This window comes from Mus caroli, chromosome 7 (genome assembly GCF_900094665.2).
Source record: "Mus caroli chromosome 7, CAROLI_EIJ_v1.1, whole genome shotgun sequence".
NCBI lineage: Eukaryota > Metazoa > Chordata > Mammalia > Rodentia > Muridae > Mus > Mus caroli.
In genome coordinates, this window is record NC_034576.1 from 46303976 (window position 1) to 46331576 (window position 27601).

General features: G+C 49.5%; 2 protein-coding genes and 1 long non-coding RNA gene across 11 annotated transcripts in view; 2 read left to right on the forward strand and 1 right to left on the reverse strand.

Moving 5' to 3' along the window:
* Positions 1–162: 162 nt before the first annotated feature.
* Positions 163–14598, reverse strand: C7H19orf81 (chromosome 7 C19orf81 homolog). Of its 2 annotated transcripts, XM_021167989.1 has the most exons (6): positions 14559–14598; positions 13899–14100; positions 2832–2904; positions 2540–2660; positions 1151–1284; positions 163–501 (listed from the first exon to the last, which is right to left on the reverse strand). In XM_021167989.1, exons 2-6 carry the CDS (start codon positions 13963–13965, stop codon positions 306–308), a joined length of 591 nt encoding a protein of 196 aa, XP_021023648.1. In that variant the 5' UTR covers positions 13966–14100; positions 14559–14598; the 3' UTR covers positions 163–305. The 2 variants fall into 2 exon arrangements, with proteins under 2 accessions (XP_021023648.1, XP_021023647.1); XM_021167988.2 differs by lacking the exon at positions 14559–14598 and having other exon boundaries at positions 13899–14513.
* LOC115031553 lies at positions 1291–2878 on the forward strand. Its single transcript, XR_003837222.1, has 3 exons — positions 1291–1543; positions 2484–2650; positions 2796–2878. It is a non-coding gene; the product is annotated as an uncharacterized LOC115031553 (long non-coding RNA).
* Positions 12949–27601, forward strand: part of Syt3 (synaptotagmin 3) — a 26026-nt gene continuing 11373 nt past the window's right edge. For 2 of the 8 annotated variants that reach the window (XM_029480051.1, XM_029480052.1), the window contains exons 1-3: positions 22774–22823; positions 23460–23604; positions 24568–24760. In XM_029480051.1, coding sequence (XP_029335911.1) covers positions 24610–24760 — 151 coding nt within the window. In that variant the 5' untranslated portion in view covers positions 22774–22823; positions 23460–23604; positions 24568–24609. Of the gene's footprint in view, positions 13042–22142; positions 22231–22773; positions 22824–23037; positions 23260–23390; positions 23605–24567; positions 24761–27601 lie in introns of those variants that run through there. The other 6 variants (XM_029480053.1, XM_029480054.1, XM_029480057.1 and 3 more) reach the window with 6 other exon arrangements.

The following is a 27601-nucleotide window of genomic DNA, read 5'->3' on the forward strand; positions in this document are numbered from 1 at the left end:
ACTGTCTTCCAAGGGGGCGGGAGGGGACTTGAAAGGAGTTGAGCTTGTCCTGCAAGATCGCAGGGATGGGCTGGGACCAGGATGGTGTTTCTGGCCGAGTGGATGACAGTGGAGGTTCGCCCCGCCCCCCACGCCCAACACGACTTCGCCGAGAGAAATGGCTTTTGTATCAGGTCATTCTTTATAATTAAACTCACAGTATCCACCCCCTCGAGCCGGCCCCGCCTCCTTCCTAGGGAGGCCACGCCTTCTCGTTTCGCCGGGTCTGGGGGCGGGGTGCAGCTGGAACCCGCCCCCGCTGTGCGTCAATCTTCGTCGGCAGGCTCCGCCCCGAGGGCTTCGAGCATGCGCCGTCGGACCAGGGAGCGGCGCAGGTGCAAACGGTAGTCCCCCAGAAGTAAATCGTCGTGGCGCACCAGTGGGTACGCGGTTCCACGGAGGGTGAGCCCCGAGCGCAGCAGGCGTGACCGCGTCTGGAAGTCTGTGACGGTGATGAGCCACCTGTGGGCGAAGTGAAGGCCGAGAGACGTCTTTGGGTTCACCCTGGCCCCCTTCGCTTTCGGGCTTCACTGCGGTCTTCTCAGATGGATCGTTCACCTCACCAGGGAATGCGCCAGGTCCCGCCCTCGCTACTGTCTCCTCAGACTCCGCTAGAAAAGCCATTCAGCATAGGACCTGCCCCCTCAATGTCATCCTGACTCTGACTCCTCCCTAAATGCTACCCAGCCCAGGCCAGCCCTCCAATGCCATCTTCATTCTGATTTTGCCAAAAGTGCCGCTCAACCTAGGACCGGTCCCTTTGAGTGGTTCTGGGCCTCAAACCTCACTGTTCACCTTCACCTTGACCTCACCCTCTCACCTCGCCTCTTCTCCAACTCACTCTAGGCTCCAAGTCTTTCAGTTGCTTTTAGCTCCATCCCTCACTGGCCTCTACACTCTGACTTCAACCACCAGTCTCCACTAGGTTCCGCGCCCTCTGTGTCCCTCCCCCTTAAGCCCCCCCCCCCCCCGCCGATGCTAGGCCCGGCCTCCCCAAGCCCGCTCGGCGATCCCCGGGACCCGTTTACAGAGCGTTACGCTCCCTGGCTGCATCCCTCCCAATTACGTTCCTCAGGCTCTCACCCTAGACCACTCCCATGCATGGTCTCACCTGTCCCTGCGGCCCGCAGTACCGCAGATGACATTCATATTCTCGTAGCGGATGCTGTTCAGGCGCCCGCTTTCCATGGCCCCGGGCAGCTCGGCCTCCAAAGCCTGCAGCACCTCCACGTGCGTAAAATCCTCCTGCATGGGCATGCATCAGCTTCAGCCCTTATCTCCTAGTCTGGAGCCTGGTCCAAGACTCCACCTGCAGACCCGCTAGGTTATGACACTCTTGTCAAAAGGGGTGACCACAGGTGTCTCGGGTGTGAAGGCATCTGCCACTCGAGATCATTCTGAAAAACTAAACTAATTAAATTGTAATCACCGCCCTACAGGGAAACTCTCCCAGAGACGAGCCATGGACAGTGCTTTACAGTTCTGGAGGATTCTATTTGAACAGGTGAATTCAAAGTTAAGGGACTGCAGTTATCAGAAGGGTCAGAAGAAATTGTTTGAGCCGGGCGTGGTGGCGCATGCCTTTAATCCCAGCACTTGGGAGGCAGAGGCAGGCAGATTGCTGAGTTCGAGGCCAGCCTGGTCTACAGAGTGAGTTCCAGAACAGCCAGGACTACACAGAGAAACCCTGTCTCAAAAAACCAAAAAAAAAAAAAAGAAAGAAAGAAAGAAAGAAAGAAAGAAAGAAAGAAAGAAAGAAAGAAAGAAAGAAAGAAATTGTTTGAGGAGATGTGATGATCACTGGCCATAGTGAAAAAGTGCGAAAAACAGCTGTCCAAGTATATAAAATCACTGTTGATGGGCTGGCTTGCTGGTTTAGTGGGTAAAGGCGCTTACTGTGTGAACCTGATGACTTGAGTTCAATCCCTATAACCTACATAAAGGTGGAAGGAGAGAATGGAGTTGTCCTCTGGCCTCCACCTGTTAGGAGAGTCTGGAAGGCCTCTTCCTTCAACCCATGTGCTAACCAGGCCTGCTTTAGCTTCTGAGCTGGAAAGAGATGCCTTGGACCTGGGGCAGTACACTGGGGTCCCTTCCTTAAAGGCACCAAGGAAAGGAGAGGTGAAATGGGGACAACAGCCCCCAATGAAAGAGTAAAGTCACATAGACATCTAAAGGGATGCCTTAAGGCTTGTGCCTAGTATACAGTAGGTGCCTCTTAACGTCAGACACAAGCAATCACGGTCTCCTCTGTGTGTGTGTGCGTGTGTGTGTGTGTGAATTTTTGTTGTTCTCTTTGAGACAGGAGCTCAGGTAGTCCAGGCTAGCTTCAAACTCACCGTGTAACTGAGACTGACCTTGAACTCCTGCTAGAGTGTTGCAGTAATGAACACAGACTTACCATGCCCAGTCCTTAACCTGAATTTAACTGCCGGCCACCTCAGGTCTGATCGGCTGATCCCATCACCACCTGAACTGTGCAGAGAGCTGGGCCACTCACCGAAGTCTCCATGCAAAGGCAGAGGGGCTGGGCAGAGGGTGGTTCTGAGAACTTTCGGATACATGGGAGCTCCCGATCCAGCGCCTCATATTCCGAGATGACCTGCCGCAGGTACTGTTTCCTGTGTGTGTGTGGAGGAGAGGGAAAGAAAGAGGGAAGGGGAGGAGAAGGAGAGAGGGCAAAGGAAGGGAGGAAGGGGAGAACAAGGCAAGGAAAGGAACTCTCAGGTCAGGGGCTGCTGCTGTCACCTCTGCAGGAGCTGTCACAGGTCGCAGGACCAGGGAGTACTCACGAGGATTTGGCAGGCTTGCCCAGGCTCCGAGACATGGACTCCTCCATAGACTCGAGGTCAACAAGGAAGGATCCTAGTAACAAAAGAACCCAGTGTCACCTGCCAAGAATCCTTTGAGGCCATAACTCTTTCCAGAAGAGAATCACCCAGCAGTGTGCACACCACTCCGGAAAGTTAGATCTCAGGGGCTAGTCTCTGAGATACCATCTGGAAGCTACAGAATCCAGCCTTCCACTATGGCACTGAGACTGTTTCCTGGCTAGGTGCAGCCAGAAGGAAGCCAGCAAGAGAAAAACACCACTCTGCACCAGAAATTTTTTTAAGGTTTATCTATTCATTTCATGTATGTGAGTACACTGTCACTGTCTACAGACACACCAGAAGAGGGCATCAGATCCCCATTATAGATGGTTGGGAGCTACCATGTAGTTGCTGGGATTTGAACTCAGGATCTCTGGAAGAGCGGTCGGTGCTCTTAACCACTGAGCCACCTCTCCAGCCCTCTGCACCACAATTAATATCAAACTGCAGCCTGCTGGTTGGAACTTGACTGATAAGTTCCTCACATGTGACCCCCTTCTTGCCAACTTTCTCATTAGCTGATGGGCCTCTCGTTTCCCTTGGCTAGTCATTGGCACACATGACCCACTCTCTCCCTCTTCTCTTCAGCTGTGCAGGCACAAGGGTGTCTAGCCTCTCTGAGCAGCTCCTTTGTGGCCTGGCAACCAAGTTCTCACCAACGGTGTAAGCGAGAGGGAGCACTGAAACTTTAGGGTCATCCACATAGAGGATTGTCTACTGGCTGTGGTAGCGTGCAGACCTGGCAACACAGCACAAGGACAGCTGTGGCAAGGGTGTTGTCACGAGCTCAAAGGCAGTCAAAGTCACACAGTGACTGTGGGTCAGCCTGTGTCTCACGGGAAAAGTGTGGGGAGGAGAGAGAGGTGAAGGAAGAGGAGGACGGGGAAGAGGAGGAAGAGGAGGAGGGGGGGGATAGGAGGAGGAAAAGGGAGGGAGAGAAGGAAGGAAGGAAGCAAGCAAGCAAGCACGCTAGCTGTCTGATGTTTGGCTCCTTCCTTCAGATAGGCTGGAATGTGGATGGAGTAACCCAGCTTCAACCATGTTGGATATGCTGAGCAACAGTGTACTGGACCTTAGGCCCACAAGTTGTCCTATAGAGTTCAAGCAGCCCACAATACACTCTTTGACCCAAATTAATGTCTGCCTTCTTTATGTTACAGTGTTTCAAGGCAGAAGAGAGAAGAGTTGCCCCTGACAGCCCAAGGCTGTACGATGTTCCTCCTGGCCTAATGATTATCCCTGACATCAATTCCAGACAGGGCCACTAGAGCAAGACACTCAGATGAGAGCACGATGCAGTTACATCTGAGCAACGAGCAGACACATAATTATTAAACACTTCAACTACAGGAATTATATAACAGCCCCCACTACCTTGCTCAGAGCTGAGGGCTGGATCTCCCATCAGCACCCTGTGCTAAAAGCCCCCAGATGCTCCAGCTTGCATGTGAAGTAACACACTTCCTTGGTGGGCATGCACTCTTCTAGATGTGGTGTGGGAATCTGGTTTGATGGCAACATCCCAAGGCCCTTTGTAGCCCTGGCTGTCCTGGAACTCACTCTGAGGACCAGGCTGTCCTTGACCTGAGAGAGCCACCTGCCTCTGCCTCTGCCTCTTTGCCTCTCTGCCTCTGCCTCCTTTGCCTCTGCCTTTCTTGCTGGGGTTTCAGGGGTACACCACTGCTTTAATCTGCATTTTAACAGAATCCATGCCTTACTGCCTCCTTTTCATCTTCCCTTCTGTCCTACTTCAAACACAGATGTTTTCCAGAATGTGACACTACAATGGCCAAGCCCTTTGTGACAGTGCTAGGGATCAAACCTGGGTCTTTTCACAGTGCTGGGCAGGTGCTCAACCATGGAGATGACTGCAGCCCCTCCCTCACAGGGGACTCTAGGCCAGCACTTTCTTGTTACTGTACATGCCTCATCATGGCGTGCCACTTTGTCACTTGAAGCAATACCATGTTGTCTCAGCATCATTGAGCTGACCAATCTCCCCGAGAATACTGCAGAATTTCTTTCTCTCTCTCTCTCTCTCTCTCTCTCTCTCTCTCTCTCTCTCTCNCNCACACACACACACACACACACACACACACACACACACACACACACACTGTGCTTTGCTCAAGTATACCATACAGGTACATTTACCTTAATTAATTAATTAGCTACCCTAATCCCACAATACTTTGTAATTGGTTGTCACCACAGTTCTAAGCAGCATGAGGGCCATTTGCTCAACTGTTGTGTGTGCGTGTCTGTGTGTATAATGTGGGTGTTGGGGTTACCTTTTCTTCACATTGTAGGAAGGTATACCTCTATTTTTATTTGTTAATTTTTGTAAATGCTGTGAAGGTCGAGGTCAGACAGCCCTCACCTGCCTAAAGGCAATCTAGAATTGTACTGATTTGTTGTAATAAAGAGCTTAAGGCCAGTAGCTGGGTGGGAAGTGGAGGGGGGAATGGGACCCCGAAGATTCAGAGAATGGACCCAGGGAAACAATATAGATGGCAGTGGAGCAGAGAGGCACGGAGCTAGAGGCCTAAGCTTTAGACTGTATAAAAGCCTTCGTGTCATCGTCATACCACTGAGACTCCAAGGAGGTACCGCTCTATGCATGTGCACACGTCTGTGTGTGCACATGTGCATGGAAGTCTGAGGCCAGCCTCAGGTGTTGTTCCTAAGGCACTGCTCACTTTGTGTTTTGAGATACAATCAACCACTAGACTTGTCGCTGTTCAGTGAGCCCCAGGGCCCTTTGTCAGCCTGTGCCGTGGCAGGATTACAGCTGTGCACCACCACATCTGCTTTGTTGTTGAAAGATTTGCTTTTAATTCTAATTGTGTCTGAGTGTGTGCAGCCCACACGCATGCGAATGTCTGCAGAGGTCAGAAGAGGGCAACAGATCTTCCAGAGTGGTTGCTAGTGCCTGGTGTGGGCCCTGGAAAGCTCTGCAAGAGCTGCCGAGCCACCTCTCCTGCCCATTTCGTCTTGTTTAACGTGGGTTCTTGGGGGTTGAATGTGGACCCTTATGCATGCATAGCAAGCACTTTGCTGACTGAGCCATCTCCTACCCTTTTAATCATGTTTTGAGGCAGTGTCGCAATCTACAGCCCAGGCTGGCCTTGAACTCATGGCGACCCTCCTACCTCAACCTCCTGAGTGCAAGGATGGTAGGCGTGCATCGCGGTACCCAGGCCACAGCTGCAGCGTGCTTTTGCCATCAGTGTTGTCATTTTAAATGTATTTTATTTTTAATTTTGTGTGTGCACATGACTGACATACGTATGGAGGCTGGAAGTGGGAGTCAGATCTGCTGGAGCTAGAGTTGCAGGTGGTAGGGAGCCACTCCGCATGGGTGATGGAAACTGAGCTTGGGTCCTCTGCAATTGTGAGCTTCGAGCACTGAGCCACCTTTCCACTTGAAGCCTCAATATTCTTGCCCTAGAATCCAGCAGAGTGCCAAGTGCAGAGCTGGTCCAGGATGAGTGTTACCAGGGAACATGCGTTGCATCCATTGTGTGATTGTGTGAGCTGCTTGACACCAAACTCTGTCAAACCAACTGGAAATTAAAACAAACCAAAAAATAAAAATAAAAATAAATAAACAAGCAAATAGATTGGGACGTAAGTCAGGGATTTATGTCCGGATTTAGACATAAGAATCTAAATATGTACTATACAAGAGAAACCCCTGGGAGATTCATGAATTTTGTCAGCTGTCACCGTGGCCTGGTGGATATATGTGTCCTTAAAAAGTCCCAGCAATTTGAATGGGGCTAAAAAGGTAGCTCAGTCGGTGGTGTGCTTGCCTTGTGTGACAATTGGTTTTAACTGTGGACTTGACACAATATAGAATCACCTTGGAAGAAAGTTTCGGCCAGGAACTGTCCAGATCAGGTTGTTCTGTGGGTGTGTCTGTGAGAATTGGTTATGCTAACTGAAGTGGGACACACACCTACTGTGGGCAGCACCATTCCCTGTGCACGGGATCTAGATTGTATGAACAAGGGAGGAGACAGCATTCAGAGCAGCAGTATGCATTCATGGGTGGATTCCCTGCTCTCTGCTCTCGCCAGCCCATGTGATATGACCAGCTGCTTCTGGTTCCAGACACCTTGACTTCCCTGATGTCATAGACCTGGGATTTTGAACCAAATAATCCCTTTGTCCCTTTATTTTTTTGGGGGGGGGAAATCAAAGTATTTTGTCACTGCAATGGGAAACAAACTAAGATACTACTCAGGCATGAATCCTTAAGGGTGATCCCCAAACTCGTGTAAAAGATGGACATAATCAGTATTATGTTATCCCAGCCTGTTATGTTATATCAGCCTGTTATCCCAGTGCTGAGGAGGCAGAGAAAGATCCCTGCAGCTCGCTGGTCAGCCAATCTAACTGAATCTGTGAGCTCCAGGCTGGTGAGGGATCCTGTCCCAAAAAAGAAAGTGGCCTGTGACTGAAGAACACATCTGATGTCAACTTTGACCTACACACACACACACACACACACACACACACACACACACACACACACTTACCAATACAGAGTCACAGCTGAAGTCAAAATTGGTAAAAATGAGATTGTGCCTGCCATTTATGGTCTGTATAATAATCCCCCAAATGTAATGGGGTGCCCATGTGAAACACAATCAGGAAACTATTGCTCACATTACAGCTGGGTGTTGCTAGGAGAACTATTGAGTTCATTAAACTATTGTCTTTAGAGGCTAGGGATATAGCTCAGTGATAGAGCGCTTGCCTAGCAAGCTCAAGGCCCTGGGTTTGGTCCTCAGCTATGGGGGGTGGGGGAAGCTATTGTCTTAAGCTGGCCATAGGCTGTAACTCTCCATATTAAAAACTCTCTGAATTTCTATCCCGATAGCGTGGAAGGAAACCTATGCCCTGGAAGAGTATGTTTGGTCACTCAGATGTGTGGCTCGGCAACCTCAGAGATCTCTGTGAAGAATGAGAGTGATTTCTCAGAAAAGAGGATGTTAAAAACAAACCGGATGCTTCTGAGCCATGACAGCATTTCTAATCCCCATAACTCTGCACTGAAGTGGCAAAAGTATATTATTCAGTGGTAGAGCATCTTCAGAGCTTTTCCCGACACCACACACGTACACAGATTAACAGGCCTGGTGGCCAGAGTCTGTCATCCAAGCTATTCAGAAGGCTACACAAAGAGTTCAAAAATTCAAGGCTGGCCTGAGCTACAAACTGTGACCCTGAGTCAGATAACAAAAGGCTGGGCCTGCAGTCCAGCAGTCCAGCACCTGCCTAGAATCCCAGTGTCTTAGTCACTGTTCTGTTGCTGAGAAGGGACACCATGACCAAGGCAAAGCACTGGGGACTTGCTAACACTTTCAGAAGCTTTGGTCCGTGAGCATCATGGCAGGGAGCATGGCAGCAGGTAGGAGTCATTCAGAAGAAGTAGCTGAGAGCTATAGTATGATCCTCAAGCTGAGAGACAGACAGACAGACAGACAGACAGACAGAGACAGAGACACAGAGACAGAGCGACAGAGAGACAGGGACTAGACCTGGCATGAGCTTTTGAAAAAGGCCCATCCCCACTACACACTTCCTCGAATAAGGCCATACCTCCTAATCCTTCTAATCCTTTAAAACAGTTCCACTCCTGGGTGACTAAGCTTTCAAATATATGAGCCTAGGGGGAGGCATTCTTATTTAAACAACATTCCACTCCCTGGCCACCACAGGCTTATAGCCATATCATAATGCAAAAATGCATCCAGTCCAACTCAGAAGTACCCATACAATCTTAACAAAAACATTCAGAAGTTCAAATTCAAAGTCTCTTCTGAGACTCGATAATTTAACTGTAAGCCCCATAATATAAAAACAAGAAAGCATATCACATACTTCTAACACATTATCAAATACATTATTGTTCCAAGAGGAAGCAAAGGGAGCCACACTGAGGAAACACCAGACCAAAGCGAGACCAAAGCCCAGAAGCACAAACTCCAAACTCTGCATCCTCATGTCAAGTACAAAGCACTTTACAGATTTCCAGCTCTTTTCAGCTTCGTTAACTATGCTGTGCAAAGGTGTGTCTTCTCACCTGCCTAAGGAATTTTCTGATTGGCTTTAAGAAAGAGCTGGCAACCTAGAGCTGGGCAGGATAGAAAAGGTGGGACTTATGGGCAGAGATAAGAACTATAGGATGTAGAGATAACCTCTTGTGAGTTGTGCGGAAGCATCCCCTGTCATTAAAAATTAGATGAACAATGAGCTGAGGCAGGAAGTAGAAGGTGGGAGTTCTAGAAGAGAGAGATTTGAACTCTGGGAGATAGTAAGAGACAGATTCACCCCAGACTTTGAGGAAGTCAGATGTGTGAAACTAAGGAGAAGAAACCAGCCATGTAGCTGAACTCAGGTCACAATAAATGAGACAATGAATTGAGAGTTAGTTGGGGAACCAGCCTAGCTTATGGCCTAGGTAGGCAAGCATTCATAAATAAGCCTCCAAGTTGTTATTTGGGAACTGGGGTGCGGGTGAAAAAGTCAGCGGTTGCCACTGGAAGAACAGAGAGGTAAGGAAATCCACCAGCCAGACACTGAGGAAGGAAGGAAGGAAGAGGTGCCAGGACTGGAGAACAGGTAAGAGGCCAAGTGGCAGAATGCAAATTAGAATGAACGGAAATCAAATAAGTTACATGAGTGAGTTGGGAACAAGCCTAAGCTATAAGGCCTGGGCTTCATAAATAACTCTAAGTCTTTGCGTCATTATTCTGGAGCAGGTGGGTCAAGACAGCCGGGTGATGGGCTCCACTGGCTCCCTGTTAGCAGCTTTCTTCTGCAGCTGTCCCACAGCTCTGGCATCTCCAACATCTTGAGGTTCCCAAGCAACCCAGGTTGCACCTTCACAGCTTCGTGCCTCTCTGAGCCTCCACGCCGGACACTCCTGCACACGCCTGACGTCAGCAGCTCTCCTTAGCTGAGAGGAAGATTCCACAACCCTTCCTTGTATCCTTGACTCTAAAACCAGAACCGTGTGGCCCAAAGTACCAAGATGGCTGCTTGCTGGGGCTGGAACACGGCCACCTCGGTCAGTTGTGTTGGCATTGACTTTCTGTTATCGATGGTTTCCTTCAGTACATAAGCTCTCCTTCATGGGCTGGAAGCTTGGCTGGGTGGGCTCTTACCTTGAGGACCCCTCTCCCTTTATTCTCTTTAGCATCGGGCTTTCCTTCAACCACCGTATCTCTCTGAGCACTGGGCTCAACTCCATTACACCTCCTGCTGCTCCTTTTCCCTTCGATGTGTATATCTTGCATTTCTCTTTGTCCAGATTGCGCCTTTTCATTGTATATCTGCATGACAGTGATTCCTAGTCTGTGCTGTGGTGCTCAGTGCCTTAATCCCAGCACTCAGGAGGCAGAGGCAGGAGGATCTCTGAGTCTGAGGCAAGCCTGGTCTACAGAGAAAGTTCCAGGACAGCCATGGCTACACAGAGAAACCCTGTCTCGATGAGAGAGAGAGAGAGAGAGAGAGAGAGAGAGAGAGAGAGAGAGAGAGAGANAGAGAGAGAGAGAGAGAGAGAGAGAGAGAGAGAGAGAGAGAGAGAGAGAGAGAGAGAGACTAATAACCACATGATTCTATCAATGCCATTATTAATCTAAAAAACTCTTCAGTTTAGTCTCAGGCAGATATTTGGGACACGGGCAAAAAGGCACCACATTCTTTGCCAAAATAACATAAGAAAGTTGTCTTAATCAACAGTGTTCTATTGCCGTGAAGAGACACCGTGATCATGTTAGCTCTTGTAAAGGAAAGTATTTAACTGGGGCTGGCTTCCAATCCAGAGATTTAGTCCATTGTCATAATGGCAGGGAGCATGAAGGCACACAGGTAGACGTGGTGCTAAAGAAGGAACTGAGAGGTCTACTTGTGGGTCTGCAGGAAGAGAAAAAGTCTCTGGGACTGGCTTAGGTTTATGAAACCTCAGAGCCCACCCCTAACGACAAACATCCTACAACAAGGCCGCACCTACTCCAACAAGGCCACACCCACTCCAATAAGGCCATACCCCCTAATCCTTAGAAGTAGTGCCCCTCCTTGATGACTAAGCATTCAAATATGAGCCAATGGGGACCGTTATTATTCAAACTACCATAAACAGTCTCTAGGGCATTTACTTCCGCCCCCCACAGTTCAACTTGCCCTCAGCATCTCTTTAATGCTCCTTCTTGAATGGCCCATTAAGCCCCACTTCAAGTGTTCAACTGCTTTTCTAAATCCGACATCCCAAAGTCTACATTACACCAATAAGTAGCATGAGTAGGCCTGTTTCAGCAATATCCTGCTTCCTGGTACCAACTTCTGTCTTGATCGCTGCTCTACGGCTGTGAAGGCATGCCGTGACCACACTGTTCTGTGGCTGTGAAGGTATGAGATGACCACAGCCACTTTAACTGGGGTCTCCCTCAAAACTTCAGAGGCTTAGTCCATTATCATGTCAGGGCACATGATAGCACACACGGCACTGGAGCAGTCGCTGATCCACAAGCGGAGAGAGGGGAAAGGCTGGCATGGGCTTTTGAAACTTCAAATCCCAGCCCTAGAGACATAGATCCTTCAACAAGACCAGATCCACTCCTTAGTGATGAAGCAGTCAAATACATGAGCTTCTAGAAGCTATTCTTATTCAAGCCACACTACCCAGTGAGAAGATGGAGTGTGGCTCAGTGGTCGAGCACCTGCCTAGAATCCACCTGTGAAGGACTAGGATCATGTCTCAGTGTTAGAGCCCCTGTCAGACACCACAAATCTTCACCCAAAACTGAAAAAAATAAAAGTATTTACTAATTCACTTGATGCAAGAATTTCACTCCTCACCCGGTGGTGGTGGCGCACGTCTTTAATCCCAGCACTTGGGAGGCAGAGGCAGGTGAATTTCTGAGTTCGAGGCCAGCCTGGTCTACTAAGTGAGTTCCAAGACAACCAGGGCTATACAGAGAAACCCTGTCTCGAAAAACCAAGGAAAAACAAAAAAAGAATTTCACTCCTCAATAGCATCTCTGTGCTTCCTGTGTGTCTTGGAGGACAATGGAGAATACCTTTTCACCAGAAAACTTAAAAAGATTATTAGCCAAATGACTAATAGCCACTCTGCCCCTGAGAACTCCCAGTTTAGAATGGCAGAGGAAATTCTTCCCCCGGGCAATCCCAGAGTGCCTCCCTGAGGAGGTGTAGGTTACAGTGAGACTTAAAGACTGTAGGAGTTTGCTAAACTTTGTAGTTTGGATGTGAAAAGTCCCTACTGGTTCACATGTGAACAAATGATACCCAGTTTTGAAGATGGTGGGCTGTTTCAGAGGTGAGGGTCTAGGTGGAGGAAGGTGACCACATGGGGTCTTGAAGTTTATAGATCTCTTCCCAGGTACTCAGAAATAGTCACTAGGCTTATACCAAAATGTTCCAGCTCCGATTCATTATCTCCACCAGGTAAGCATCCAAAAAACTAGGACTGCCTGAGCCCCAGTGGCAAAGCTTCTTGTTAAATGGGCCTCGGGTACAGCTAGAGCTGGAAACCCCTGAGCAGAAGAATAAGCTCATCTTGTTTCCTCTTACTCCGTCGACCGAGGTGGGCAGCTGAGTGTTTGCAGCTGAAGTGGTAGGAGAAGACATCTAGGGAGCCCTCAGAATGAAGACTTCTGGAGAGAATGGTTGGAATTGTAGTAGCTGCTTTGTGACCATGAGGTAATAGCCAGCCAAAGTTATGTGCGATGCCAAGGAAATGTATCTCAAATCAAAACTCTGAGAGATGAAAGAAACTGGCTCCCTAGTGGTGTCCCTGAATTTTAATCTCTCTGTGCTTTTTGTATAGAACAAATGCCATTTCTACTTTTACAGAGTTCGCATTTCTGTTACTTACAGCCATGCAGAATCTTCTTGGGATGACATCAACTCAGCATTTGGGAAGTGAGCTGTGCTGGAAAGGGCTGCAAGCCTGGGGCTGACGTGAGCAAGAGACAGCTATAGTCTAGCTGCGTTAGGAAGACTCCCTGGAACCAGGTTGAGCCCAGGTGAAGCAGAGAGACTTAATGACGGAGAGGCAAGGTCCCTGTGGCAAACTCAACTATGGACAAAGAAAGTAAGACAGGGATAGGGGGTAGGGGGTGGGGTCGGGGCTCTGAGTGGGGCTGTGGTGGAAGATTGGCACCTAGGGTTTAGTTCTGCATCTGGGTTGGAGGTGGGGCTATCTGAAAATAAGAACCAGGGATTGAGGACAGGAAGACGTTGAACTACTGTGCAAGACCAAGGAGTGAAGATATCTAGGGAAAACAGACTCAGAAGCGTTGTTGAGGCCCAGGAGGTTCATGGGAACTGCAGTTCTGGGCCCAGAAATATTAGCGGGGAGGGGGGGGGGGGGGGGAACGGCACTGCATCATTTCATGGTAAATTCTTTGTAAACCGAGGGTATTTGCCAGGGAACTGCATAGGGTGAGGGGAACAGAGTTCTAAATCTGAGTATTGCATAGGGCACTGCAAGTGTCTCATGGGATATGTAGTTCGGGGCCCAGAAGTTACATTCAGATAGCTGCAGCACTTCTTGTTAAAAGATTATTAATTAGCCCGGTAACTGCAGAGGCTGGTGGGAAATGTAGTTCTGGACCCAGAATACTAACCAGGGACCCGCAGAGTCTTTGCTAGAGATCTGCAAGGCCTTCTGGGAAATGTAGTTTTGATTTCAGAATATTGGCAAGGGAGCCTCTTGGGAAAAGTAGTATGAGCTCAGAGTATTATTAGCAGGGGGACTGCAACAGCTTCTGCGAGATGTAGTTTGAGGCTTCCCACACTGGCCAGAGACTTGCAGAACCCCCAAGGGCAATGCAGTTCTGTACCCAGAGTATCAGCCAGAGAAAGGCAGGGGCTCCTGGGAAATGTAGTTCTAGGCTCGAGGACCAACAGTGTGGGAATGCCGGTTCGCCGGCCCCCAGACCTGCTCACCTGTCTCCCTGTGTGAGCCAGGGGCGCCCAGGTTGGGGGAGATTAAAGGCTCCACCTCTGGCTGCATCCTGGAGAAGCGGGTCTGGGGAAGTCCAGAAAGATGGGGCGAGGCGCTCGCACTGGGCCACACACTGCAGCTCTTGTCCTGGACTCCTGCTTCTTGCTCTTTGAAACCACGAGGGACAAACACGGAACTGGAAGGCTGAGACCACAAGGACACACGCTTTCCCCTAACCTCCGGGACTCGGTGTGCGCCCCACCTCCTGTTTCCCTGCAACTCTACTTCCGTCTCCATCTCTTCCTGTATCATGGCCTCTCTTTCTTCAGCCCTCCTGAACCATCCCTGTCTCCGGTTTTCACAATTCTCTGTCTGCCTCCCTCTAAACCCCTTTTCCCAGTTGTCCTCCACATTTCTCCCAGAAGTCTCTGCCCTCTGTCCCACCTCCCTGGTCTTTTTCTCCATCAGCCTCCCCAGCACCTCCCCAGCCCCCTGGATTGCCCCCTCCTCATTGCAGTTCTTCACCAATCTTGTCACCCTCTCTGAGCCTCCCTATTTCCCGTTCCCCTTCTCCCAGGCCCATTCCTCAGTCTCTCTTCCATAGCTGCTTCAGCCTCCACTCCCACCACCTCGCCCTTCTCTCTTCCCCTCTCTGAGCCTACTTGCCCTCTGCTCAGCACCGGCTAGACTCCTGGAGACAAACAGAAACTGAGTTCTCTAGGGGGGGGAGGGGACGGTAGGCAGGGTCTGGTTACCATGGTGCCCAATGTGAGAGCAAGGCTGGGGCTCTTATTCCTGAACGTGAGAAAAGTGTCATTGGGAAAAGCTTGGGGGCTTTCTGCAGGCAGGTGCCGGGTAGACTATCCTTTGTGAGTTCGGACCTGTGAGGCGAGGAGGCTGTAAAAAACCTTTAACTGTCTCGTCTATGCATCCCCAGGCTCACTTTTTGTAGCCTGTTTCTCCCTCTTAATAACTTCCTATGTATCCCGCCTTGTCTTGAACTCAGTCCCTCATCCAGGCAGGCCCTTGCCTTCCAGGGTCAGAAATGTTAGGAATGTGTCACCACGCCCCTTCTGAGGTTAGAGTCCCTAAACTCCCTTCCCATGTGGTCTTGGTTGTCACTGTGGCTTTCTGAGCTAATTTACAAATCAGTCCAGATTCTGGAGCACTGCTAGGAGTCTCTTTCTCTTTCTTTAAGGGCAGGCGTGGCCACGGTGTTACCTTGTAGATTCCGAACTTACCTGAAGGCAAAGATTAAGGAAAGGCCGCCTGGCTGGATCCAGCTGTGCCTGAAGCTCTCAATTTTTGTTAGAAATTGAGAAACCTAAACTTTGATCAATTTAGCTGGTTTTGATTGGTTGTTTTGCTTTGGGGAGGGGGATTGATTTTTAGTGTTTTTTCAACACAGCGCTCACTATGTACCCGCACAACCCCCACCCCCCTTGAACTTACTATGTAGACCAGGCTGGCCTACACACAGTTCCGCCTCTGCTTCCTTAGTGCTGAAATTAAAGTTGTGCCCCCGCTATGCCTGGCTGTTACTGGCCACTTGAAAAGCTCATACACTTCAATGGTCCCATTCAGTCTTCTGTAACCATGATTTCCAACATTTCTTTTGGGCATGTGTACATCCTCCAATGCACACAATCCTGGGTGGGCGCCAGCATACATGGGGTTCGGGGATTTGAACACGAGTCCTGTGTACACAATGCAACTACTCTGCTGCGTGTTAGGAAGGCTCCCTGGAACCAGGCTGAGCCCAGGTGAAGCAGAGAGACTTAATGACGGGGAGGCAAGGTCCCTGTGGCAAACTCAACTACAGACAAAGAAAGCAAGACAGGGACCCTGTCCCTTGGACCTTCCCTTTCTCTCATTCAGCCATCTTTTCCAGTTCCATCTTTGTAGGACAAGGAGCATTTTTGACTGCCATGGTCACAGGAACACCTAAGCCCTCACATTCACTGCCCAGAGACATATGCATTGAATGAATGAATGAATGAATGAATGAGTGTACCTCTTGTGTCCAACAATGCAACCCCAGCCCAGTGGACCTTGCCCCTCCTATTCCTTGTAAGACTATAGTATGTAGAAGAAGAGAATACAGGCTCAGACCAGACAGGGCAGCCTGGAAGGCTGAGCAACTAGTAGCAGTCTTAGTTTCTGTTGCTGTGATAAAACACTTTGACCGAGCTGGGGAGATGGCTCAGTGGTTAAGAGCTCTGACTGCTCTTCCAGAAGTCATGAGTTCAATTCCCAGCAACCACATGGTGGCTCACAACCATCTGTAATCGGATCTGATGCCCTCTTCTGGTGTGTCTGACATACCGGTGTACTCATATACATACAATTTAAAAAAAATTAAAATCTTTTTTAAGTGGTCATAGCAACTTAGAAAAGATTTACTTGGCCATATATCTCCAGAGGGACAAGACTCAGCGGTGGCAGGGAACTGTGGCAGGAGGTAACAGAAGGCTGAAGGCTCACATTTTAACTGCTATCAGGAATCAGAGAGCAAACTGGGGATTGCCCAAGTCTTTTAACTCTCAAAGCCTGCCCCCAGAGACACACTTCCTGCACCTAAACTCCCCAAGCAGGGCCACAAATAGTAAATGCCCAAGACCACGGGGACCATTTCATTCAAACCACTACACTGATGGTCTCTGAGGTCAGTTTCTCATCTCTGACCAGTGAAAATGGCGCAGTGAAAGTTCTCTCTCCTGGTTAGCTTTACTGTCAACTCCACACAGCTTACTGTCATCTGAGAGAAGTCTTATTTGAGAAACTCAGACTGTGAATTGTTAATGGCTGTTGTAAGACCCAGCCCGTGGTGGGTGGTACCATTCCCTAGGCAGGTGGGCCTGGAATTTATAAGGTAACTAAGCAGAAGCATGGGTCCGCAAGCAAGCGAGAAAGCAACCTTCATCCACGGTTCCTGCCTTCAGGTTCCTACCTTGGCTTCCCTCACCAAGGGACTGTACCTTGGAAGTGTCATCCAAATAAGCCCTTTCGTTCCTTGCTTTTGGTAACAGCATTTTATCATCAGCAATAGAAAAATAGCTGGAGCAACTCTCAGTTCTCCAAATTCAGCTCTCTTCTCTCTCACTGGAACCCAACCTAACTTCTTGAAAATAAATAGATAGATAGATAGATAGATAGATAGATAGATAGATAGATAGATAGACAGACGCAGATACATATGTTTCATTTATTATTTGGCAATTCATATATGTGTATATTGTATTCGGATCCTACTCATGCTCTCAGAACCTCCTCCACCCTAGCCTGCGGTCTCTTGCTTCCTCGGGGTGTCTCTCCATCACTGTTGCCCTCTGCCTCCCACTCACCTCTCTTATTTCCTTCCCAATCCTCTGGAGCTCTTCTTCCCAACATCCTCTCCCCACCCCACCCCTGCCCCCACACTTTTATTTTTTCGTTTTTCATTTTTCGAGAGAGGATTTCTCTGTGTTGCCCTGGCTGTCCCGGAACTCTTTCTGTAGAGCAGACTGACCCTGAACTCACAGATATCCACCTGCCTCTGCCCCCCCAAGTGCTGGGATGAAAGGTGTGTGCCACCAATGTCCAGCTTTTTATTTTTAACCCACGGAGTTTAGTTAGAATTGCTTGTGTGCTTATGAGTGTAGTTATTTACTATAGTGAAACAACAACTCCTCAGGGAGGGGAGGAGCCTCCTGGGCCTCTCCCNCCCCCCCCCCCGTTCAACTCTGAGTTTGACTTACCAAACTTCACACCCAACTTTCTGCATCTTTACCATGCTCTGCGGCGCTGCCCCTTTCTGTGTGTCTTGTACAACTCTACCTGACACATCTCTCCCTGTATCTCCTCTCTCCTCCTCCCTCTCTTTGTCTCTATTGCTCTGTGTCTCTGTTCCCTGGCTGCCCCCTCTGTCCAGCTGCCAATTGCTTCCCTCCGCCACTCCTGCCACCTCTGTCAGGCCATCAGCAACCCTTGGCCACAAGCCCGGGACCCACATTCCCAAGTCAGCACTTTCCTCCAGTTCCACAGATGATGTCAGACCTGCAGCAGTGTCGGCTGCAGCTCTGTTTGAGGGCTTTCTTCCCTCTGCACAAATCCTGGCTACTTGGCTGACCTCTATCTTGGGGTTATCTCTAGCTACTGAACACTGGGAGGGATGGGCAGAGCTGTGTATGAGTCTGTATAGCATCTCATCAAACCCCAGAACCTATCCTGGCCCACCTCAAGCACAGGCTTCTCAGGTGGGGTTAGGTGGCACCATGTGGGATTCCCATTAGGCAACCAGGAATGGGTAGGTGGAGAGAACACCTCAGGGGACTGTGAGAAGGAAAACAAAGAGATTTGTCCAAACTGGTTCATTTGTTCACCCACTACTCTATCATTTCTTCTTCCAGTATTTATTCCTAAACAGTATCATTTATCCATCAACCCTCAGTCCAACCTTTCCCTCATCCACCAGTCCTCCCCTCTACCCTTTATCCTTTTTTAGCCAGCCATCCAAATATCATCCACCTCCCCATTCCTCCATCTATACTAGCTACTTTTCTATTGTTGTGAAACACCACCACCAAAAGCAACTTGTAGAAGAATTTTCCTGGGCTTTCGGTTCTAGAGGAGACATTCTGGACAGCTGAGGAAACATGGCAGAAGGCAGCCAGAGGGAGAAGCTCGGAGATCACATCTTCAACCACCAACAGGAAGCAGAAAGGAACCTGGAAGTGGGCTCAGACCATGAACACTCAAAGCTCACCACGTGGGTAACCCACGTCCTACAGCACGGCTCTGCCTTCAAAAGATTCTGTAATCTCCCAAGGACCAAGTGTTCAAACACATGACCCTCTAAGGGACAATTCTCATTCAAACCACCACACCATCCACCCACCCACCCATTTCTTCTTTATCTATCCCCTTGGCTATTCATTCATTTATTCATTCATTCATTGAGCTCCATGAGGGTCGGTGATGGGTCAGGCACTGTCCAAGGTAGTGAAAATGTTAGCGAATGAAAGAAAGCACCTTCTGGTGGCCATCCTCACTGGCTGAACCCAGCCTCCTCCACCCAGCCTCACTCAGACTCTCCCTTTCTCTCCGTATCCCCTCTGTCTTAGTTACTACTCTGTTGCTATGGTGAAATGCTATGTCCAAGGCAACTTTTACAGGAAACCATTTCATCCTGGCTTTGCGGATAGTTTCAGAAGGTTAATCTGTCTCCATCATGGTGGGGAGCATGGCGGCAGTAAAGCATGAAGGTGCTGGACGAGTGGCTAAGAGCGACATCTTACCTACATGTTGTAGGCAGAGAGAGATGGAGACTGAGCCTAAAGCGGACTTTTGAAAGCTCATCCAACAAGGCCACACCCATTCCACCAAGGCCACCTCCTACTTCTTAAACAGTTCCACTTAAACTTGTGATCCAATGGAAACCATTCTCAATCAAACCCACACACCCTCCTCCCTCCATCTCTTTCTATGTTACATCGTGCCATGCCCCTGAAATAAGCTCACAAGCTCAGAAGCCTTCCTTGGCATCTTTCCCAGTACTCTCAGCACCCAAGACTTGTCCGCACAGTCCCAAGATGGTCCTCCTCTGTCTCCTTATCAGAGCTCTCAATCTAAACTTAAAATATATATATATTTGAGAAAGGGTTTCTCTGTATAGCCCTGGCTGTCCTAAACTTACTTTGTAGACCAGGCTGGCCTCGAACTCAGAAATCCACCTGCCTCTGCCTCCCAAGTGCTGGGATTAAAGGCGTGCGCCACCACCGCCTGGCTTACTCATATCGTCTGTATGGGTGTACACATGTGTGCCACGGCACATGCATGTAGATCAGTGTGTGGGAGTATCTGTAGACATAAATTTTGGCAGCCTATTTTAATAAATGTTCAACCTCCCCTCTAGCCCACCAGCCACCAGAGGTAGTGGAAGAGAAAAGTCATTAGAATACACAGGAAGTGGACTTGTTTAGAAATAATTCTCTGGGGACAAGTCCAGTCTTTGTTGTCAGGACATCAGCAGTTCAGTCCAGTAGCAAACACCAGTCCTCATGGCACCAACCAGCAGCTGCAGGTTAATCCAGAAGAAAGCATAGGCCTCACCAACTGGCCTGGGTCCTCAGAGGCAACAAGAAGTCGCAGGAACCTCACGAGAAGTCATTTGGCAAAGTTTCTCTCTAACGCATCACCACAAGCGGAACTCAGCAACGAGATGTAAGGCAAACCAAAGCATGGGTGTTTGTTTGTTAGTGAACACTAGTGAGGTACAGCAAAGCAAACCGATGCTCTTGCCCCCGCTGTCTGTGGGGTCGTGTTTATACTCCTCCATCAGGCGTCCTTTCACAGGTCTGCTTTAGCAAACCATCCTTTCACCTGTGTTCACCAGGAGAACATCATGTGATATAACCACCTTCCCAAAGAAGCCAGAAACTTCCACTTCAGGTGTCAGTCTTCATCTTCCACTGTGTGAGGGCCAGGGATCAAACTCAGGACATCAGGCTTGGCCGCAAGCTCCTACACACACTAGGCCATCTTGTCTGCCTGGAGAGATTTGATGAATTGAAGAACTATATTACTTACTTTTTTATTACTTTATTACTTACTTACTATTTTTATTTTACGTGAGGCAGGTAGGTAGGGGCCTTGCCTTTGAGGACACTCTTTCTTTCTCTCATTTGTCACATGCAGCTAAGGATCTAATATAAGCACCAGTTACGGCAGCGCCAAACACTAACTGATGGAAAGCATCTCGGCTCTACTGCCGAGCCCCTCGCAGGCTTCTGCCACCGGATGCCACCACCAGCCCCTTCCCGAGGAGTACTAGACAGGTGCTCTACAACTGAGCTCAGGATAATTTAATTTAATCTTTGAAATAATGATACAATATCTGATTTTTATTTTTAAATTATCATCTTCAGGCCCTGGAGAAAACTCATCAGTAAAGTGCTTACTGAGCAAACATGTTATGAGTTGTACCCCAGAACAACATAAAAAGCCAGGTGTGGTGGCAAGCCCCCACTTTAATTTCCTCTCTGGGAGGTAGAAGCAGATAGATCCATGGAGCTCACAGGCCAGCCAAAAACTGAGACAGATGACACCCTGATACCTGTACATCGCATGTGCATGCATTCACCCGCACATACATGCACATACATGCACACATGTGTACCAATTATCATCATCTTTGTGGGGTATAGTGGTACCGGCCAGCAGTACTAGCACTCAGAAAGCAGAGGCAGGGGGATTACTAGTTCTCATCTGGTTTGGGCTTCAGAGTAAAACCTAGTGTCCAAACTTTTGTTTGTTCGTTTGTTTGTTAATTTAAAAATCGTCCTCATTTTTAAAGAGAAAAAGTAAGGCAGTTAGGAACTAACCCAGCGGAAGTCATACAGTGTGCTGAGCTGGCATTAAACACGCATGCATTTTCCCGAGTCGCACAGATGGCTGGTTCTTGCTGCAGCTGCCTCGCAGCATCTGAGCTGCCTCAGACTCACAGTGTTTCTTTGAAGATGTGTCACGTGAAGCTGGCAAGCCCATCTGTGTGCACATTTCTGAGTGTGTGTCACCGCCTGGTCAGGCTGAGCTGCATGGCTGTCATGTAGCTGACTAGCCACTAATGCCATTCGCAGCACCTTTGGTGGCCAGGCCCCCCTGCATGCTTCCTTAGACTCCTGTGAGAAGATGCTAGCAGCATAAATATGGACCCTGGATAGAGCCAGCAATCTTTTTCGGAGGCTTCTGATATATAACAACTGCAAATTGCATGCATACGTTACAAGGGGGAGGGTTGCTTTGAACCCAGAGTCTCAGATATGCCAAGCAAACACTGGTTCATTAGGCTAACAGCCCAAGCGCTTTGCTTTCCTGGGAGATTCTACTAGACAAAGGCTCTACTTCTCAGCAATGTCCCCAGCTCCTCACTAGAGGATTCTAGACAGGGGCTCTACTGCTGCACTACATCCCCAGCTCTCTCTTATTTTTGGACAGGGTCTCACTCAATCTGCAGAGACTGGTCTTGAACTCATCTGTAGCCCAGGTTGACCTGGAACTTGCTATCCTCTTCCCTCCCCATCCAGAGCGACTTGGATGAAAGATCTCTGCCATCAGGCCTTGGAAGCTGTGTTTATTTTGTATAACTGGCTGGCGGGAGGACAATAGCAATTGACTTCCAAGCCACCCCTCTGGGCTGCTTTTGTGTAGATCAGGACCTCGTGGGAGGAATTGAATCTCCACGGGCCTCAATTGTTCTGTGAAATGGGAATACCTTGATTGCATTCATCCTTATGCCAAACTGAATATTCCATGAGAAGATGTCTTCAAAGCTCTTAACTCCTAACATTGGTAATGGTGAGTGGCAATTTTCATTAGCTGCTATTAATATGGTAAAAACCGGATGCTCTGCGCCTGTAAGTAGTCATTAAGCACCTACTTGGTGCCAGTGTTTGATGCACACTGACTGGTTTCTCAAACTACATCCCTTAGGAGATAATTTCATTGTATTGTGCTGGACATCGGGATCTGGGATGCTAAGAGTCTCAAGGGGACTAGGGCGGGATTCAAATCCAGTGCCTGTGGCTCTACCTAAAATATGAGACCTACTGTGGCCAGCTTTCATTTCAGCCTGCTCAGCTGTAAACCCTGAGGTCTTGCTCCCTGGAGAAAGGAGTTTTTATGGCCTGGGACCTCTGAATCCTAACCTTCTAGTTCCCTCAGGGGGCCTCTCAACTGGGGCGAAACTGCAACCAGAGTCCAGGGAGGTGCACACAAGGGCCATACGGATTTTGGCTTTTGGGTTGCATGGGCTGGCGGGGAAAAGGGGGGGGGAAAGGGCTTGGGAGGAGCCGAGGAGCTGCGACAAGGGTAGGGAGGAGCCAGGCGGGCACCGCGGCAGCGGGCAGGCGGGCGCGCGCGCGCTCGGGGCTGCAGCAGCCGGGGCTCCGGTGAGTCCGCCCCTCCCCCTCCCCCGCCCCCGCCCCAACCTCATCCCAAGGGGGCGGCCCCAAGTGGGGGCGCGGAGGTCGGTGCAAATAGGGGCGCATCTGGAGCTGGGGAGCTGAGTCTGCAGTGCCAGCTGGACGCTCCAGGGGAGGGGCACGTGGCCCTGGAAAAAAGGGGGATCTTGATTCCAATACACCTGGGTGCACTTCACCCTTGCCCACCCATCCCCAGAGTATGGGGGTTAGTGACCCATCTCATGACACCTAAGTGATTAGAGCTACGTGACCTCTGGAGGTCTTGGACTCCTTTCCCCTCTCCTGCAGCGTCTTGGGACCCTGACATTTTAACCCTTCCAGCACCACTCCCCCCAAAAATCCCATATTCTGCAGACCGGAGACGCATTGAGGACTTCAACTCCCAGCAGCCCTTGCAGCTCTGGTGCGATAAAGCTGCAGTAGCACTAGCAGCAAGACCAGCTGGGAGTTGTAGTCCCTAAGCTTTTAACTAGCTGCTGGGGGCACGGAGGTGGGAGGGGGCGGCTGGACCTCACCGGGGTCATCTGGGGTCGCGCAGCTACTTCGAGTCGGGCAAGATGCAAAGCTTGGGCTGAATTTTTCTCTCCCGATTTGGGTCCCTAGATCAGTCACCAGCCCCCCTTCTTGCCACCTGGCAAGCGTGGAGACCGGTCCGCAGCGGCTAGGCTCGTCCACCCTGCAATCCCCAATGGGCTACCGCCCCCCGCCGCCTCGGCTGCCACCCAGGACAAGGCAGGGGTAAGCACAGGTGAGTCTGACCCTGGCCAAATGGCAGTCAGTCTTCCTTAGCAGCCCGGCTTCTCTTGACTGTCTGGCCCTCGTTCTTTCCCTCCGGGGGGGGGGGGCTCTTTCCCACCGATGTCTAATGTCTAGCCCCAAACCTTGTGTCACTCCCTCCTTGCCCACCTCCACCTCTCTCTCCTATTCTCCTTTTTTTTTTTTTCCCTGACCATGCTTCTGTCTGTCTGTGTTCCCAACTCTCTTCTCTTGCCTTGTATCTGAGGTCTCCAGCCATTGTCTGGTTGTCCAACCTGGAATTCAGCATCTTTTCTCTCTCTCTTCTGATCTACCTGTGTCTCATTGGAAGGTATTTCTGCCCACACCCCTGCCTTCCTGGCTTCACTTCTCTCTGTGTGTGCACCATGTCTTGGATGAAGTACATGCTGTTCCCCAGCCTCTGTCCTGAACCTCTATACTCCGCATTCTGTGTCTATCTTTCCCTGGCTACCCGACTTCACTTGGTCCTTTCTCTTATCTCCATCTGTCCTCTTAGTTCCCCTTCTCTCAACTCGGGGTTTCTGCCACACACCCGACTCTCCTTCCTCTGACCCTCCAGCAGTTTCCCACCCTAAGCCTCCCACCAATGATGTTGCAGCTGCCCAGAATGCTCTTACCTGCCACAGCCTGGCTGCCTACTGTTGATGGCTGCCTCCAACCTTCCTTTGGGTCTTAGAGTACCCGTCCTGACTTTCAGTCTGTGGCCCCTTGGGGGCACATTCCTTTCGTCTGAGAGTGCCCTGCCTTTTGGTGTGGCTCTGTTGATCCGTTTGCTCCTTAACCACTCTCATTAGATGGTGACCCCAAGAAGTGACTATAACATGTCATTTTCATCCTCTAATCCTGGTCCCTGAGCCACCACCATCTGACCTTTGCCTCCCTACCAGACCTTCTCCCTCCTTCTCCCTGCACCTGTCCCTGTCTCTTTCTGCAGCTCTGCCCACCCCACTCTTAAGTGTAGGATCACGTGGCCACTATGTCTGGGGACTATGAAGATGACCTCTGTCGGCGGGCCCTCATCCTGGTCTCAGACCTCTGTGCACGGGTCCGAGATGCGGATACCAATGACAGGTGTCAAGAGTTCAACGAACTGCGGATCAGAGGATACCCCCGGGGTCCAGATGCAGGTCAGAACCCCAGCCGTCCCAACTAGCCACTGACTGCTACCCAACTCCATAAGGGCAAAGACGTGGGAAGGTCAGAGCAGAGCCACTCAGCTTTCACTCCCTTTATGGCTAACTCCATTGAGAGCCTTGCCTCTGTCTTTGCTTTATCTCCAAACCACTGAAATGGGAAAGATAGCTGTGTGCTTGGTCCATCTAACCCCTGACCTTAGAGTTGTGTCCCATAGGCCTACCTCTTCCTAATTACAGCCATGGAATATCCCTGTCAGAAATCATGAATCCCCCCCCTTTTATTGAGGTGAGGAGGAAGTTGGGGATCAGATAAAGCATTATGGAGGTCTGGTTGGTCTCAAACTTAAAATAACCCTCCTGCCTCAGTCTCTCAGGTGCTGGGATTACAGATATGAACCACCATAGCTAGCTCTAGAAAAATTCATTACACCAAAAGCTACAGACTAAGTCAGCTGAAGGATGCGTTGGTTGTGGGGCAGAGTCCAGGAAGCAAGAGGCATGCTTGGCCAGTGTTCCCTTCCATCAGGTCACAGGTCATCCTTAAGTCTCCTGTTATATTGGTATGTGACTCCTGACCCACCAGAGAAGTTCCCCAAACCTTAGTGCTTAGGGTTTGTTTTGTGTTTTTTTTAAAACTCTTTTTTTTTTTAAAGATTTATTTATATGTAAGTAAACTGTAGCTGTTTTCCGACACTTCAGAAGAAGGAGTCAGATCTCGTTACTGATGGTTGTGAGCCACCATGTGGTTGCTGGGATTTGAACTCTGGACCTTCGGAGGAGCAGTCTGGAAGAGCAGTCGGGTGCTCTTACCCACTAAGCCATCTCACCAGCCTGTGCTTAGGGTTTTTGTTGGAGTTTGGGCATGTGATCCATTCATTAGCTTTTGTGTCACTATGGCCAAATTCTTGATGGAAACAAAGGAGGGGCAGTTTACTTAGCTCATGAGTTCAGAGGTGTAGCTCTATCATAAGAAGAAGGCAGTCACATTATGGCCAACTGGGATACAGGATCCTGGAGGTGCTGGTCCTACCTGGCTTTCCTATTATATTGCATTTGGGTCTCCAGGGCATAGGGCAATGCTGGCTGTATTCAGGGTGGGTCTTCCCCTTCCAAGAGTCCTCTCTGGAAATGCCTTTGCATACACAGACATGTTTGTGCATGCATTGGTGTGCATGCATTTGAAAATCAGAGAACTCTTTAGGAACCATCTACTTTTTAAAAATTTATATTTGTTTTATGTGTCTACATATTTTTGACTGCATGTATATTTGTGCACCACATATCTACTGGCGCCCACAGAGGCCAAAAGAGGCTGTTAGATCCCCTGGAACTGGAGTACTGGAACCACTATGTGGGTGCTAGGAATTAAATTCAGGTCCTCCATGAGAGTAGCACGTGCCCTTAACGGCTGGCACACACCTTTTTTAGTTTTTGAGACAGGCTCTCTCATTGGCCTGAAGCTCATCAGGTGGGGTTGGCTGCATGGCTAGGGAGTCCAGAGATCTGCCTGTCTCTGTGTCTGTGGATGCTGGGATTACACGGGTGCACCAGCATGTCTGGTGATTTTTATGCAGTTCTGGAGCTCAAACTCAGGTCCTTTTGCTTACAGGACAAATACTTCACTGACTGAGCCATCTCCCCAGCCCCATGCTTTACATTTTGATATAAGGTCTCACTCTGTAACCCAGATTGGCTTAGAACCCATTATAAAGCCAGATTGGCCTTCAACTCACAGCAATCCACCTATCTTAGCCCCTAGAAACTAAAATGACAGACATGAGCCGCCCACAGCTAGCTCCTAGGTAGATCTAAATCTAGTCGGATTGACAATGAAGAGCAAGCATCACAAGTAGATGGGGTGGACTGTCTGCATGGCAGCTCTTAGTCTTTAGCTCTTCCAGTGATAGGCTTTGGGCCCAATGTCATTTAGCATCGTCCTTGACTGCCCAGCATGGCACAAGACAACAGGGAGGGCATCTCAAGAGCTTGGAGCTCTCAGATGTGTGCCTGCTCTGACAGGTTCCCACCTAAGGACTGGTCAGGCTTGGAGAGGGTGTACCTTTTGCTCTAGGTTCACTACTGCTCTGGCCTTGCACTCTCTGGGCTGTGCAGACAAGCATGGGGAGCAGGAGAGGCCTGAAGGAACCAGAGGTCTCCGATGGGGATCTTGTATTGGCAAAGTCAGAAGCATCTGGCCAGTCGGCTACGTGACCCCCATGCCCTGGTCCCTCTCATGCACAAAAGGCTGCTAAAATCCTGGACTCTGGCTTCAGTAGCATCCAGGGCTCTCAGTAGGAAGGGTGGATATGTAGGCAGGAGCACCCTAAGGGAGGTGGCAAGATGAAGCTCAGAGTCCTTGCAGCAGTACCTCGCACAGCTTCCTGAGACTTCCCTCTTCCCACAGCCTCAGTCTCTGCAGCTGGGACATGAGATCTATCACATTGAGGTCACACAGTAGCATGAGGATTAATGTCACACCCTGCTTTTGTTTCGCCAGATGATCTAGCAATAAGAGGTGTTTCCTTCTTTCTGACTGTTCCCTGAACACAACAGTTATGGTTCGATGTCTCAGCTGGCAATGCCTGAGTTACTTGCCCCTGCCCAACATGGTTCTCCATATACAAAGAACAAGGACTCATCCGTGTTCTAACTCCAATCCAAGGAGTCACCTCCAAAATAAATTCTCACAGCCTAGAGAGTTACATCTCCTGGTATCATTAGGAAAGGAGCCATATACCATAAAACCCCATTCCCAGTACTAATTACTAAAAAGCCATAAAACATTGGTAGTAAAAGCCGGGCGTGGTGGCACACGCCTTTGATCCCAACACT

What these genes read in the sequence shown, in the direction of transcription:
- C7H19orf81 (XM_021167988.2), bottom strand. Translation starts at nt 14,361, where the DNA reads ATGGAGAAAAAGACCAGGGAGGTGGGACAGAGGGCAGAGACTTCTGGG. An exon ending in GGCAAGCCTGCCAAATCCTC is followed by an intron (nt 2,661 to 2,831) that starts GTGAGTACTCCC and finishes ACACACACACAG; the next exon opens with GAAACAGTACCTGCGGCAGG. An exon ending in GCCTTTGCATGGAGACTTCG is followed by an intron (nt 1,285 to 2,539) that starts GTGAGTGGCCCA and finishes ATGCCCATGCAG; the next exon opens with GAGGATTTTACGCACGTGGA.